At 41.5% G+C, this 16,122-nt stretch overlaps 1 protein-coding gene across 4 annotated transcripts in view; it reads left to right on the top strand.

Moving 5' to 3' along the window:
• The first annotated feature begins 439 nt into the window (after window positions 1–439).
• The window catches only part of CRYBG3 (crystallin beta-gamma domain containing 3), a 132,613-nt gene continuing 116,930 nt past the window's right edge, over window positions 440–16,122 (top strand). For 3 of the 4 annotated variants that reach the window (XR_004268670.1, XM_032277218.1, XM_032277219.1), the window contains exon 1: window positions 440–727. Coding sequence is in view for 2 of the 4 variants with exons in the window: in XM_032277218.1 (XP_032133109.1) it covers window positions 579–727 (149 nt within the window). In the remaining 2 variants the exon portion in view is untranslated. The remainder of the gene's footprint in view (window positions 728–16,122) is intronic. The other variant, XM_032277220.1, reaches the window with a different exon arrangement.

The following is a 16,122-nucleotide window of genomic DNA, read 5'->3' on the forward strand; positions in this document are numbered from 1 at the left end:
CCGGGGCCGGGGGAGCTGCCCTCGCGGTGGCTGGTCCTCCGCTCCCGCAGGCCGGGGCGCCCGGCCCCGCCGTCTGCCACGTGTCTTCAGGAACTTTAGTTCACGTCAACCTCTTCCAGAGTCTGAAAGCCGTTGCTGCGCTCTGACTGTCGGATGGAAAACGCAGCGCCAACGAAGTGATCGAAGGCGAAGCGCACCAGCCTGCGGCGCGAGCTCGCCGGGGCCGGAGGCCCGAGCCCAGCGCGGCGCGCGGCGCGACCCCCTCAGCGCCTTCGGGGAGCCCCTGGCGCCCGGCGGCGGCGGCAGCTCCCGGCTCAGGGCTCAGGGCTCAGGGCGGGGCCGCGGCCTCCGGCTCCTCCTGGGGGCGGGGCGGGGCGGGCGCGCGGGGGAGGAGCGGCCGCCGCGGCGCGAGGAGCTGCAGCGCCGGGACCGCGTCGCGCCCGCGCTCCCCCTGCCCCGGAGGGACGGAGCCGACTCGCTCTGCCTCGCGCATCCCGCGGCGCCCGGCCGGGCCCCGGGCCCCGGGCCCCACGCAGGCCGTTCCCAGCCGACGGCCCGGGCCGGCGCCCCCTCGGGAAATGTCCGGCGGCCGGAGGAGGGGCGGCGCCCCCTGGCACAGCTTCTCCCGGTTCTTCGCTCACCGAAGCCCTTCCCGGGACAAGGAAGAGGAAGAGGACGAGAGGCCGGGGGCCGGCCAGCCTCCCGCTCCCGGCCGGCCGGCTGCCAGGTGGGAGTCGCGGAGGGGTTGGGGGCCAGCGCGGACGCGGGCCCGGGGCTCCCGGCCAGGCGGCGGCCCCGCGCCACTTTCTGTTCTCCTTCCTCCATTGCTCAGGCTCCCTGCTCCCCGCCCAGTTCCCGTGCCGCGTCCTCGCCTCTGCTCTGCAGGTCAAAGCCGGGTGAAGCTCTGCCCGGCGGCCGGTCCCCGCCTCGCCCGCGCTCTTCCTTTCCCACCGTCCCCTCCCCGGACGCGAGGGGGTTCCAGTTCCACACACGCTCCCCGCTCTCCAAGTTCTGTGGCAGAAGCGACTCCCCGGCGTCCCGCCTGCGGTAATGGGAAACGCTTGGAGCGCGGAGCCGTCAGCCGGGGCAGCGGGGGCGCGAACCCAGCGCCGCTGCTTGGGAGGAGATGGGGCAGAAGTGGAAAAGGCAAAGCTTTGGGGCGTCTCCCCTTCAGCTGGTATTTTACCATCTTATTTAAATTTTCTCAAAATGATTTTTAAAAGGAGTTGTGAGAATGAGTTCCCAAGACTGTCACCAAAGTGGACTGGGCATGTAAATGACGCCACCCTTCTTTGGCTCTCGCCTCTCCTGGAAACATCTGCCTCAAGTTCCCAAACAGATTCTAGAACTCAGGTTTCCAGCTGTCTTGGTTTCAGTAATCAAAGGGTGCCCTTTCTCTGTAATATGTTTATCTTTCCTTCAGTTTCCCAGGTTCAAAAATCAAACATTTTTAGACATGCCGCATTTAAATGCCTATTTCTGAGTCTTTTCATCCCCCATGAAGGAAAAAGAGCGGTTAAGTGAAATGCGGCTCGCTTTCTTAAACTTATGAGAGGCTTACATTATCTCCTCCCCCAGATTGCAGTAGAATGACCATTGTCATTGGAAGGACACACTCCAAAAGCCATGTTTACTTCGGACTCAAGAGTTCCTGGTGGGCTGAAAAAAAAATGGATAGGAAACAGAACTGAGAGTCAGCCAGTTCCATTAGTGCTCAGATTTTGTGATGTGATTTTAGTTGTTTGTGTGTTCCTCAATTTCCCCGCTTGTGAAACATTTTCATGATGACCTTCTGTTAATAACATACCACATATTTCCAAGAAAGCTCCTACGATAATTGAGTGGTTATTCTCCTGGGATGTTTCAGCTATTATTGCTCTGACGGTTGAGAGTTTAACATTCAAAGTTACACTGTAGTTAAAAATAGTTTTGAAGTCTGACAGATCTCATCCAGGGTGTCAGCTAGTTCTGCCGGTGTGGGCAGACAGCCTGTGGTGCCTGCCACCACGGTAACAACACTAACAAGTCTTGCATAATACGAACGCAGTTTGCAAGGAAATCCCAAGAAGGCAGCAAAATTGAGAACTTGAGATATCAGTGTCAGAAAGGAGTAAGCAGGTCAATTTCAGGGTCCTGTCGTTAATGGCCTGAAATCTTGCTTGCCTCTCTGCCCTATTTTGGCTTTTTAAGGCACTTCGAATTCTTTACTGACCACTCCAGCAGCTAGTTCCGTGTCCACCTACCACTTCTCTATTCTCATCCTCTCCGGATTGGCACAAACTGTGGCTTTTCAACAATGAAAATTTTAATTGTGCTTGTATCAACACTAATTTTGTTCTCATCTTTTTTGGAACTTGCCAGATGTTAGGAGGGTAGCAGATAATCCTTTGTGTGGGTGTTTTACTGTTTTCAGTGAGCTTAAATCTTTCATTTCAGGGCATAAACAAGCACAAAGCCTTTATTGAAAGTTTAATGACACAAATGGAAACGCTTTGTAGAACTGAATGTCCCAGTAACACACACCCTGATGTTAACAAGATTGAAAACAGAATTGCAATTTGTCACTGTGATCTTATTTCAAAATGAAAGGGTATTTTGACTCTCTTTGTGAGCATAAAAACTTGTCATTATGAGAGCTGGGTTTACCTCCTGTAGTGGTGATTTTAGATGAAGATGAGTGAGTGCAGCAGACAAATGGGGTTGGTGTGGCAGAGACATGAGGAGTGAGGAAAGCTCCTACCTCTAGGAGCTGTAGGAAGCCAAGAAGGCCACTTGAAAACATTCATATGAATCCCTGCCATATGTCTGGGACTTTACAGTTTACAAAGTATTTGGAATAATATTATTAAACATGATCTGTGATCAAACCTATATTCTCAACATCCCCATCTTACTGTTAAAAAAACAGGGTTAAGGAAACGTACTGAAAGTTACATAACTACTTTTCAGTCAGTGAACATGTATCAGATGTGCCTGCAACTCTGAACATATAATAAACATGACTTGTCTGCATCCTGGCTTTTCCATGTATTTGAAATGAAATGCATTCTCTAAAACCTGTGTTTTGAAGTCTCCTTTTTGCATCCCAGTGTTGATTTACATAAAATTTTTAATGTAACTTCTGTACAAATATAAAACAAGACATAAGTTCCTTAAAAATGGAATTCCTTAAGAGTTTCTTAAGAACAAAATTTAAAAATAAGCTAAAGCATAATTACGAAACCTGTAAAAGTCAAATTTAGAACATCCTGACAGTGGTTTTTTGGCTACTCACAAATACATGTTGGGACAAACACCAGGTCTTTGGGGAGTTGCTAGGCCTTTATACAGGTCTTCCAATGTTTTGCTGTTTTAAACGATAGGAAAATCTTTGTGTTTATGGTATGCTGTGAGTTATACGGGCTTCACTTGGTGAGAACACCTCATTATGTATTCTTTGTTGCTGTTATGATCTCAATCTTTCACAATTAAAGAAGGCCTATTAGCATCAACACTATTGTATATCCCAACTTAGGTGTGGGCACTCAAATTGCTTCATAATACTTACATTAGGTGGCTGACCATTTCCAGGAAATGCTTATATTAATTTATTTTAGATGATATGAAAAGGAAAACTGCAACTGGAGTTTTCATAGAAAACTCAAGAACTCCCAGAGTTCTGTGGATCCCAGTTTGAGAAACACTGTTGCCGTGTTAAGCCCAGTGTATGAGTGTACAAGGAATGGACTCACTAGAGTGATAGGGGAGACCAGGGAGGGCTTCGTGGTAGAGGTGGTTTTAACTGGGTCTTCAAAGAATCGGTGATGTTTCTATACAAAGAGAACTTAGGAAGAGAGAGAATAGGAAACAGGTATTCCAGACTCAGCAAAGGCCTGCTGGAGGTTTATGATCTGTTAGGGGCTATATACATTAAGGAGACAGAGTGGGAGGAGCAGTGAGAAAGTCAGGTTGGAACTGGGTCATAAAGGTCTCTAGACAAAGGGTTTGACTCTAGATTTAAAGTTCAGAGAATTTCTGCAAAAACCTATTATACAGATATTGCTGAGTTATGAAACTTGGAGGAATTCCTGCCTTATTTTATCTGCTTTGAGAAAATGATTGCTCAACTTTGTTTCTTGGCTGTATCATGCATGATGGACCTGTTTAAAATGAGCTCTGTGCAATGTTTGTAACTGAAGAGAGATGGGAAGATGAGAACAGTATTTATCAAGGGCTGAGTGTGCACTTACTCGGGGTGGGTACTTTTACTTGCAACATATCATTTAAACCTCACACCGTGTGGTTGATCCACTTATTACCGTCTGACAACTGAAGACACTAAATTTGGGAGAGTGCTCAGTGATGGGTGTTTTGAGTGGAACAGTTCTTTGAACTGAACTCTTTTGTCCTTTGCAGGATGTTTGGTATCCATGATTCTCCTCACTAATTGCCAAGTAGCATCCTCTGGTCATTGGGATAACTGAAAACTCCTCCACCCAGTTGGTGGGAGGGAGAGTGGTACCACTCCCAGTGGAGAGTGATTTACCCAGAATCATGAGAGATGAGAGGTGACATTTGAACTTAGTTCTCTCTAATGGACTCAAGCTCTGGTTCCCTTTGTGGTACCATCTTGTCCACCACCCTTCTGAACTCTGCTCCTTCAAAACATATTTGAATATGTGAGGCAATTAGGCTGTTCCTTACTCTGTTCTAGAATGGGTGACAGTGTGGCCCATTTCAGGTGTATTTCTTTTGGCTATTACTTTGACCAAATACAGTGTCATTGATGGAAAGAAGGTGAGACAGGATTACTAGGCCCAAGGGCAGGGACTGTGTCTTCATCTTTGTGTCCCCTTTATTTAGTTCAGGTGTGGAGTGACTGTTTGGTGACTGGAGCATTAAAACACTTGTTAGTGACTTTCAGCTATGGGCGATACCCTCCCCTCTCTTCAAGTGGGAATTTAGAAACCTGGGGAAGGTTGTTTTTGCTTGTCACTGTGGCTGGGAGTGTTGAATGGGTGGGGCCAGGATGCTAATGAGCTGTGGTGTAGGAGGTACTCTGTACTGTCAGAAATGTCAGTAATACTTCTGATGACCAGCTTGGGAGAGCAGTTGGCCTTCAGGTTAAACTACCAGTGTTGACCACAACATCAGTAATGTGAGGAAAGGGAGCTTTGTTTCTAAATTGTCATGATGATTGCATTTGTATTGATTTGAAGCACTATGGAAAATAATTGGTAACTACTTTAGTTGGATAGGAGATACCTGTGCCACATCAGCAGTTCGTGCCTTCTGTAGTGAAGACGATGAGAGAATTCTGGAAGTCTTCAGGAGTCTGTATTTGGTCAGAATCTTGTTCACCTCTGCTCCTTTAGGTTAATTGAAGACAAAAGCCTACTCTTGGCAGCAGAGTCAAAATATAGCCTGTTGTAGGGTATCAAAAGCCTGCCTTTTAAAGGTGATTTCCATCTCTTGAGTTCAATAGGGTGTCTACCAGATGGCTAATTTGGGAATTCTATTTTTTGCTGTGAACATTCTTTGGAAGTGGACTCAATTATATGCTCTGAATGTGTTACAGTTGCAAGGGTATCACAAATTGACCTGCAGTAGATTTATGCAATCAGAACTTCTAACTTTATTGACAGTTATAACATTTTTAAATTTTTTTACTTATCACAGTGGAAAATGTGTAAAAAGGGTAATAGCAAGTTTTGTAAAGTAAGAGAAAATATTCCCTCAAGACAAAATATTTCCTATCCAAAGTTCTGATGAAATACTCCAAAGCCCAGAATTAAGAAATATTAGTTACCAATTATTAAATAAAATCATAGTAACAAACTGTAGGTGGTTGTAAAATTAAGGAAAATAATCTAGGCTATATGCTGAAAAGAGGGAATCAGCATAAAGTAAAAGTTAAAGAAGTAATACTTATTTTGAGTCTGTTCAATCCGTAAGTTATAGTGGCTGCTGTGTGTCCCATATGGTGCAAAGCAGTGTGGATATAAAAATAAATGACAAAACCTGCTTTCATAGAATTTAAAAATTAATAGAGGAGATGAAAGTGTACATCTCTGTTCTTAATATGAACTCAGTATAAACCAAACACGTCTTTGGAGTGTGCGACTTGGTTCGTTCACAGCATAATGTTTCACGAATGTCATACATTGTATGAGAACTTTAATTGGACTTTCAAAATATGTTCTCACATTATTAAATTTTCTCTGAGCGTGACTTGCTTAGTGTCCTTTGCCAAGCCAACGTAGTGGGGGAAATGGGATAGTAACTGCACCTTCAAGGTGAACGGAAGTGCTGTCCTTTGGCTCCTTTTGTTTTCCTCCTTGACCCCACATGCTTTCCAAGTCCTAGTTAGAGGCATAAAAGTGCATCCTTTTAAGAATCAACATTCCAAATAAGTGGCAGTGCTTACATAAAATGGCTTGATGTTGTTAGAGAACAAATCGAAGTTTTACAACCAGTAATAAGTCATTCTTACTGTTTATTTGGCAGTTGTACGTGGCCAAGTAATGGCACAACTCCATCCAGCAGGATTGTCCCTGAATGTTTAACGCCTAGGAGTTTTTAATTGGAAGTATACTGAAGCACTGAAACAGCTGCTTAGCCAAGTGTGTGTGTGTGTGTGTTTTCTTTTTTCCTAATCAATTAATGGTGACAAAACCAAACTACTGTTTAGGCTCAGTTCCAAGTCCTGAGCTTGGGACTTTAAAAATATAAATTCACTTAATCCTCAGAGCAAATGTATGAGAGAGGTATCTTCACTCTCTTTTACAGATATTCAGGCTTCAGGAGGTTCAGCAGCTAATCAGTCTCACAATATTGGTGGTAGAGTCAGGAGTCAAGTTTTCCTTCCTGAATTCAAAGCCTACAGCATTATGTGACAGTTTCCTCTGCTTAACTTGGGAAGACCCGTAAAAGAAGCCTGCTCTTAGAAAACTGTTTGGAATGGAAATAAAAGACAATGGCATGCAGCTGGACATCTGCCCAGATGGACTGGGTGAGGGCTATGGACAACCAAGAATTATACTCCTGACAGTTGGGAGAGGAAAAGAAATGTATACACATATGCAGATTATAGATTTTTATTTAAATATTAAAAAAAGGGCAGTCTCCTTCAAAAGAGAGTTTCAAATGGAAACTATAGCAAGATACCATATTTCACCTGTTTGGTAAGTAAAACTCCAGTTTGATGTGAGGAAGCTGGAACTCTCTTACACTGCTAGTGGAAATGTAAATTGATATACCACTTTGGAGAGAAATTTGACAGGATCTGTCACTGTTTCAGATCCACATACTCAGCATTTCTCCTCTGGGAATTCCACTGAACATGTACAGTTTGCAAACAGCCCAAAAGTTGCCTATGGAAGTTAGTCATTACAGCATTGTTTTAATAGCAAAAGATGAAAAATAGAGTAGAATGCCATCAATGTGGAGTGATAACTCATAGTACATCCATAGAGTAAAATATCATATAGCTACCAAAAAGAACTGGAAAGCTTTTTATGTACTGATAAGAAAATATCTCCAAGTAAAAAAAAAAAAAAAAAAAAAAAAAGAGTCTGGCTCATGCCTCTAATCCCAGCTCTTTGGGAGGCTGAGGCAGTGGATCACCTGAGGTCAGGAGTTTGGGACCAGCCTGACCAACATGGTGAAATTCCATCTCTGCTAATAATACAAAAAAATTAGCCGGGTGTGGTGGTGCATGCCTGTAATCCCAGCTGCTCCAGAGGCTGAGGCAGGAGAATTGCTTGAACCTGGGAGGCGGAGGTTGCAGTGAGCCAAGATTGTACATTTGCACTCCAGCCTGTGCAACAAGAGTGAAACTTCATTTAAAAAAAAAAAATGAAGCTACAACTAATTGTGTATAGTATGCCCCATTTGTATACGCAAAAGTTGGGGTATATGAAATAAATCTGTTACTTGTGTTGGATAACTTACTTTGGGGTTATGGGGAACTGAGTCAAGGGATGAGAAGCAGGAGGAAGATGATTGTGTGCCTTTGTACACTTAAAAATTATGTGAATTGCCTATTTCATAAAGTAAGTAAAAGATTGGATTAAAATCTGGTGAATATCTGTGGCTAAAAGAAGGAAAAGAAAACGAGAATTTATGATCCTGTGTTGCCAAAAATCCTCCAAAGAGAGAATACATTACATCAACTTATTCAAGCGAGAAGTTTCAGTTAAGAATATAAATAAATAGAAGTAGTTTTTGTAATGCAGAATAATTTGATATTTTGACACTTTGTACAAGTAGGAGTGAGGCTTTTCTATATTATTAATCTCTAATGTGAAACTGGGTGGGGTTGACACAGCCACAAATATATAAACATAACTCATTTTTATGTGGTCACCTGTCATCCACCTTGACCTCTCCAGTATGACCCAGGACCGGTTATCAACCTCAGAGTCTTCAGTGATAAATCAAGGGAGTTGGTTTTTATCTCTAAGGTCTCTCTCAACTTTAGCATACCCGCCAAACCTCCATGGGCTATTAGGTGTGTACAAAATTGATATGCCTTACAAATTAGAAATATTTATGTTTTATTGAAAGAGTCACATATGAAAATGCTTTAGTGAATTCCTCCATGTGATCCTAACATTTTGGTCATTTGATTTGAAAGCTTCACCTGTGTTTCAAAAGGATTAATTTAGTGTCGCTGTGTCAAGCACCAGGCTAGGTCCTGAAAATCCAGCAGTTAACAAGGTGTAGCACTGCCTTTGTCTCAAAGCACTCATGCAGTTTGTGGGGAAGGCAGACATTGCACAAGTCTTTCTTCTCTCTTGAAATAAGTAAGAGGGGGCAGGGCGCGGTGGCTCAAGCCTGTAATCCCAGCACTTTGGGAGGCCGAGGCGGGTGGATCACGAGGTCAAGAGATCGAGACCATCCTGGTCAACACGGTGAAACCCTGTCTCTACTAAAAATACAAAAAAAGTTAGCTGGGCATGGTGGTGCGTGCCTGTAATCCCAGCTACTCAGGAGGCTGAGGCAGGAGAATTGCCTGAACCCGGGAGGCGGAGGTTGCGGTGAGCCGAGATCGCGCCATTGCACTCCAGCCTGGGTAACATGAGTGAAACTCCGTCTCAAAAAAAAAAAAAAAAAAAAAAAGAAGTAAGAGGGTAACATGTAGGGACTGTAGGAGCATTTAACAGATGTGAGCTCTTGCTTGAGGTAGTCAGAGGAAACTTTTAATCTCATTTAAGCTGTTTCTTCTGGAACGTGTGTCTAAGTAATGCTTTTCTGTTCTTGATTTATAAACTTTGGAGAATATATATTGACTTCTGGTTATGGTAGATGAGCACTTAGGTATTTTATACCCTTCCACATCTCATTATTCATCCAGCCATAATACTCATTATAATTGGAAGATTAAATCAACCTGTAGATTTTATGAATATGTCCCTGTTGTTTTCTGCTAAGCCAAGTGCTGACTATGGTTACTCTCTTTGTGTGATCTTTTGTTTTTCTTGGAGTAAATTACCGTGTTCTTCATTTTCTTATTGCTGCTACTTCTAGGAGGCACAAACACATTTACAAAACCACTTTCAGTGCTTTTTTCTACACCATTAAATCACATCCACCAGTTTACCGCTATACCTTCCAAGACCTTTCTCTTAGTCTCTGTGTCTTCCTGTAATTTGTATCGCCTAATAGTACCCAAGGTTAATGCATTGTTCTTTACTACTCAGCCCTATGTGAGAGCACCTATTTTTGGACCTCATGTATTCCTCTTTCTTGGTTAACTACCCCTTTTGTTAGCATATATCCAACAAGAAAGGGTGCATGTTAGATAAAATTTTTTTAGTCTTTGCCCTTCTGAAAATACCTTTCTACTCTAGTAAATGATTGTTTGTGAATAAATTTATAGAGTGAAAATTACTTGCATTTAGATTTCTGAAGACATTTCTATATTAGTCTTTTCTTTAATTCTGGGTTGTTGAGAAATCTGAGGCTAGTCTGATTTCTGGACCTATTTTTGTGATTCGTTTTTTCTTTGTGAATTTTCAGAATTTTGAAATCTCTTTTCAATGTAGACTCTACAAGTGCACAGTAACGTACCTTGCACAGTGCCTTTTAAATTCATTTTGCTGGACGGTTGGCTGGATCTTTCACTTGAGAGGCTTACGTCTTACTATTTAGAATGGAGGGTTTGGTGGAAGCTGCCTATATGTGCTCTGTGCTTTCTATACTATTATTCCTGATATTCCAGAGTCTGGAGGCTTCTCTTTTTAAACATTTCTAGGCTCCAGCCAAATGTTATAATTTGGGGATGTGAGTTGTAGTAGGGCTATCAGAATTTCAGCTAGTCTTCATTTCCAGCCATGTGCCTCATCTTCCTTGGGCCTTGCAGTCTTTGAGATTTTTCTGGAGTTGTGTTAGGATAAATTGAAATGATAGTTTCTTCTTCTGAATGCTGTGCATGGCAGTTTTATCTATTTTTAAAAACTTTATTGATTATAATTTACATGTTAATAGCATAATGTGATATTTTGTTACATGCATATGTAGATGCAAGGGAAAAATCCTCCCCTTTGCCTTTTGATAGTTCACTAATGAAAAGCAGATTAACAGGAGAAATGACATAGAAATTTATTAACATGCAGGGGGAAAAAATCACAGAGTGATGTCTTAGGAGAGAGGAAAGTGGATGATTTTAGGGGAATAGTAAATGATTTTCATGGGAACTCAGTGGGCTTGCAGAGCACAACAGAGAAATGGGACAAAGTCTCTTGGGCTCGGAGAGCAGACAGTGGTTTATGGCAGAAATCTGTCCAGTTGTGTGATAGACTTCGGTCTTTCTTCCTGTAACATGAGTTCAATTAAAGAGAACTCAGGGAAGGGACTAGAGATAATTGTTTTCTTCTTTGATGGGTTCAAACTTTAGCAGACAAGAGAACTTCAGAAAACAGAACTTCATTCTGTGCTTTGGGAGAGACAGAAGATCAAAGACAAAAGACAGGGGTGGGGTTCAGAGAGACCTGAGGCTGCTCAGTTCAGCATGTCTAAGTGCCATATTTTGGGATATGGGTTCCTGAGTTTTTAATCTATTCTTTTTTGTAAAAAGATTATTGATACATAATTATTGTACCTATTTATGAAATGTGAGTATATGTGATATTCTGTTACATTCATACAATGTGTAATGGTCAAATCAGGATTTTTAGGTTATCACTTTAGTTTAGCACTTCACTGTTAGCACAGTAGGGGGATTAGCCTTAACAATAGTATTTTGCAAAATAGCTACAAGAGAGTTGAAATGTTCCCAACACAAAGAAATGATAAAGGTTTTATTTATTCTAAATTATCTTTCTGCCTGTTTCTCTCCTTCAAAAATCTCATCTGTCCTGAATCCTGTTTTTTCTTTTTTTTTTTTAACCTAGTAGCTTATTTTCTCTTATTAATTGTTTTACTGTCATTTCCATGGGACAGAGTTAAATGTGTGTTCACCTATGCTGTTTTGCTAGAAATAACTAGTAAATCTTTACAATTATCATTGTTGCAAACTTTTTAATTCTTTGAGTGTAAATGGAACTCCATAACCTAACCTCTCAATGATGGCTCTGAGGAAATAATTGCTTGCTCATGGATAGGAAGAATCAATATCGTGAAAATGGCCATACTGCCCAAAGTAATTTATAGATTCAATGCCATCCTCATCAAGCAAACATTGACTTTCTTCACAGAATTAGAAAAAACTACTTTAAATTTTATATGGAACCAAAAAAGAGCCCTTATAGCCAAGACAGTCCTAAGCCAAAAGAACAAGACTAGAGGCATCACGCTACCTGACTTCAAACTATACTACAAGGCTACAGTAACCAAAACAGCATGGTACTGGTACCAAAACAGATATATATAGACCAATAGAACAGAACCAGAGGCTTCAGAAATACTGCCACACATCTCCAGCCATCTGATCTTTGACATACCTGACAAAAACAAGCAATGAGGAAAGGATTCCCTCTTTAATAAATGGTGTTGGGAAAACTGGCTAGTGATATGCAGAAAACTGAGACTGGACCCCTTCCTCATATCTTATACAAAAATGAACTCAAGAAAGATTAAAGACTTAAATGTAAGACCTAAAACCATAAAAAGCCTAGAAGAAAATCTAGGCAATACCATTCAAGACATAGGTATGGGAAAGGACTTCATGACTAAAACACCAAAAGCATTGGCAACAAAAGCCAAAATTGACAAATGGGATCTAATTGAAGGGCTTCCGCACAGCAAAAGAAACTAACATCAGAGTGAACAGGCAAGCTACAGAATGGGAGAAAATTTTTGCAATCTGTCCATCTGACAAAAGGCTAATATCCAGAACCTACAGAAAACTTAATCAAATTTACAAAACAAAAAAACCCAACCCCATCAAAAAGTGGGCAAAGGATATGAATAAACACGTTTCAGAAGAAGACATTTATGTGGCCAACAAATTTTTGAAAAAAAGCTCATCACTGGTCATTAGAGAAATGCAGATCAAAACCGCAGTGAGATACCATCTCACGCCAGTTAGTATGGCGATCATAAAAAAGTCAGGAAGTAACAGATGCTGGAGAGGATGTGGAGAAATAGGAATGCTTTTACATTGTTGGTGGGAGTGTAAATTAGTTCAACCATTGTGGAAGACAGTGTGGCGATTCCTCAAGAATCTAGAACCAGAAATACCATTTGACCCAGCAATCCCATTATTGGGTATATACCCAAAAGATTATAAATTGTTCTGCTATAAAGACACATGTACACATATGTTTTTTGGAGTACTAGTCACAATAGCAAAGACTTGGAACCAACTCAGATGCCCATCAGTGATAGACTGGATAAAGAAAGCCTGGCACATATACATCATGGAATACTATGCAGCCATAGAAAGGATGAGTTCATGTTCTTTGCAGGGACATGGATGAAGCTGGAAACCATCATTCTCAGCAAACACAGGAACAGAAAACCAAACACTGCATGTTCTCACTCCTAAGTGGGAGTTGAACACCGAGAACACGTGGACACAGGGAAGGGAGCATCATATTCCGGGTCCTGTCGGAGGGTGGGGGACTAGGGGAGGGATAGCATTAGGAGAAATACCTAATATAGATGACGGAGGGCTGGGTGCAGCAAACCACCATGGCACGTGTATACCCATGTAACAAACCTGCACGCTCTGCACATGTACCCCAAAACTTAAAGTATAATTTTAAAAAATGCTAAAAGATTACAAAACAGTGTTTTTTGCTGTCATGGTCTGTTTTGTGTGCTATCAAGAAATACCTGAGGCTGAGTAGTTTATAAAGAAAAAGGATTTATTTGGCTCATGATTCTGATGGCTGGAATGTTAGATTGGGCATCTGCATCTGATGAGGGTGTCAGGCTGTTTCCACTCATGGTGGAAGGTACAGGATCACTTGGGAAAAAAGGAAACAAGGGGTCAGGAGGTGCCAGGTTCTTTTTAACAACCAGTTTTCCTGGAACTAATAGAGTGAAAAGGCACTCACCACCACCCAAAGGAGGGCATTAATCTATTCCTGAGGGATTCACCCTAATGACCCAAACACCTCCCATTGGGCCCTACCGCCAGCACTGGGGGCTGAATCTCAACATGAGCTTTGGAGGGGACAAACATCCAAACCGCAGCACTTGCATACTTATAAAATCAGATATGCTTTTAAGTGCTGCTTTCAAGTAACGTGTTGGAACAAAAGTATAATCCATTGTAATAGGCAGAATTCTAAGGTGGACTCCAGTATATTTATAGAAAACAGCTAAGGAAAAATATTTGTTCTTTATGACAAACAGCACAAATGGCAATGTGAGAAGTGACATGAAAATGGGATTTGGGTGGTCTCACCAATATTTGTTTCATGTAATTTTTAGAAGATATGTTAGAAACTTTTACCTTTCATATTAAAATTTATACAAAAAGTGGTTTCTACCTCTGTGGCAGATCCTAAGTTTCTTGTAACTACAATGCTTCTATGACAAAGAATGAAATGTTTTGAATCTGATGTTTTAATAACTGGGACGGATTAGCTGAGATGCAAGCTCTCTTTTATTGTCTTGCTTGTCAAGGCACAAAGGAGCATACACAGGCTGGAAGGATGGCATTGTGTTTTTCATCAGGAAAAGCTGAAAATGTGAACTGTAATGATGGTGTTTCGTTATTCTAAGTAGGCAAATGAAAATATTATTTGGCAATGTTGCATATATTATGTTACAAAGGAATTAACAGGTAATATTTGCAGTATTCTTATTTTGTTATTTGTTTGCCTTTTGTGCACTGACTTGTTTTTGCTTTCTGTTTAATCAGTTATGCTACTTGGTATTTTTTGTCTTTTTGATAGTAATATTTACTTTTACAAAACAGGTATAAAATTATAAGAGGATCAAAAAGCAAAAGCACACTCATAACCCTACCCACCCAGAGACATATACCATTTTTTCAAATGATTTCCTATGGGTGCGTCTAAATATATGTCTTAATGTCTAAATATTTTTATAAAAAATGAAAGTTCTTCTTTAAGAGTTTGGAACTTGAATTTTTTCCACTTAACAGTGCTCTAACATTTCTGACAATAATACATATATGTTATAAAACTAATTTAAAATGTAATTGTTAGGAAAACTTAGTTGTGTCATCACTTTTCAGAATCTTGTTTGCTTATCTAAATGTGTCTCTACTTACATAGGTTGTATTCTAATGGGGAGGGCAGAAAATAAATTATATAAATTAACATATAATGTGCTTTGAAGTAAAAGTAAAACGTGGAGGCAATGGGACATAATGGAAGTGGTAAGTCCAGGGTAAGGTGCAGGTAGGGTGGTCACGAAAGGTGTCTCTGTTGTGTAGCATTTGAGCAAAGACCCAGATGATATCTGGGAGTGGGGCATGAACAAGCCTGAGGAAAGAACTTTCTGGGCAGAGGGAACATTCAGTTAGAAGGTCCTGGGGCATGATCACGTGGCACAGATGCCAGTTGGGAGAGAGACGCAGAATTAGAGGAGGAGTGGGTGTTAGTGACCTGGGGAGGAGAGCCAGGGTCCAGGCGAGGTAGGAGTTGCTAGTCCATAGTAAGGAGTTGAAATGGTAAGTTTACTTTTGGAAAGTATCACTTGGGCATATATTTATATGTGTGTTTAAATGTGTTTTTATGTTCACACATATATTGTCTGTTTATCTGTGTCTGGAAGAATTTACAGAGGAAGAAGGATTTGAGTTGGAGGGGAGGTCAGCCAAGGTTAGATTCTGGGGAGCTCTGGGAGAGCACAGTCTAGTGTCTCCAGTGCCCTGTCCTCAGGACACTTTGTTGAATGATACATGAATGAATGCTCCATTTTAGAAAGCAGCTAAAATACTATTGTGAGTTCACATCACAGCAAAAGATTCAGGGTGTTGAATCTTGCAGGATGAGTTAAACATTCAGGAATCTGAAGGTTATGAGGCAGATGGAGAACTTGGGAAGAATGGAGCAGTCACTCACAACACATGTGTGGTAGGCAGCTCAGGCACCCTCAGATGCCCTGAGATTCTCACTCTGCAGCCTGTGATTTAACTGTAATTATGGGTCTTATTCTGGGGGCATGAGTTGGGGGACAGGAAATAAAGCAGCCTCAAGGTAGATACACAAATTGTAGGAGAGGGCTGCCATTATGGAGAAAAGGGGTTGTGAAGCAACAGAGCCTTGCAATCATTCCTACCTTTCCTCTTTCCTCCTGACTTTTCTCTAGAGTTTGGAAATCATTCAACTGCCAGATGTTTGGGCTAAAATACATGCTGTTTGAGTGCCTTAAAATTGCAGCTTTTAGTTACCTTTTAATTTGAAGCCCAGAAATAGTACCATAACCACCTGTTTTGTATTCTGTTAATAGCCATTTAAAAAGTACAAGTACCACTCTACCGCTGGCAGACACCATTTGTGAATGGACAGTTTTCCAGATGGTGGTTTGCAGATGGTTGGTGTGGAACTCTATCTTTTCCCCCATAGCATTGGACCTGCTGCGTGGGGCTCCAGGCCAGTGCACAAAAGTCAGTTTAGTCTATGATGTACCTGCAGTGGAGCGTTGATTGAAGAAAATTATACAACTTGTCATGTGAGGCTATGTTTCTAAGAAAAATATCCCAAGAGAAATGTAGAT

The sequence above is a fragment of the Sapajus apella genome, unplaced genomic scaffold (assembly GCF_009761245.1).
Source record: "Sapajus apella isolate SASKATOON/1434 unplaced genomic scaffold, GSC_monkey_1.0 scaffold8, whole genome shotgun sequence".
Taxonomy (NCBI): Eukaryota; Metazoa; Chordata; class Mammalia; order Primates; family Cebidae; genus Sapajus; species Sapajus apella.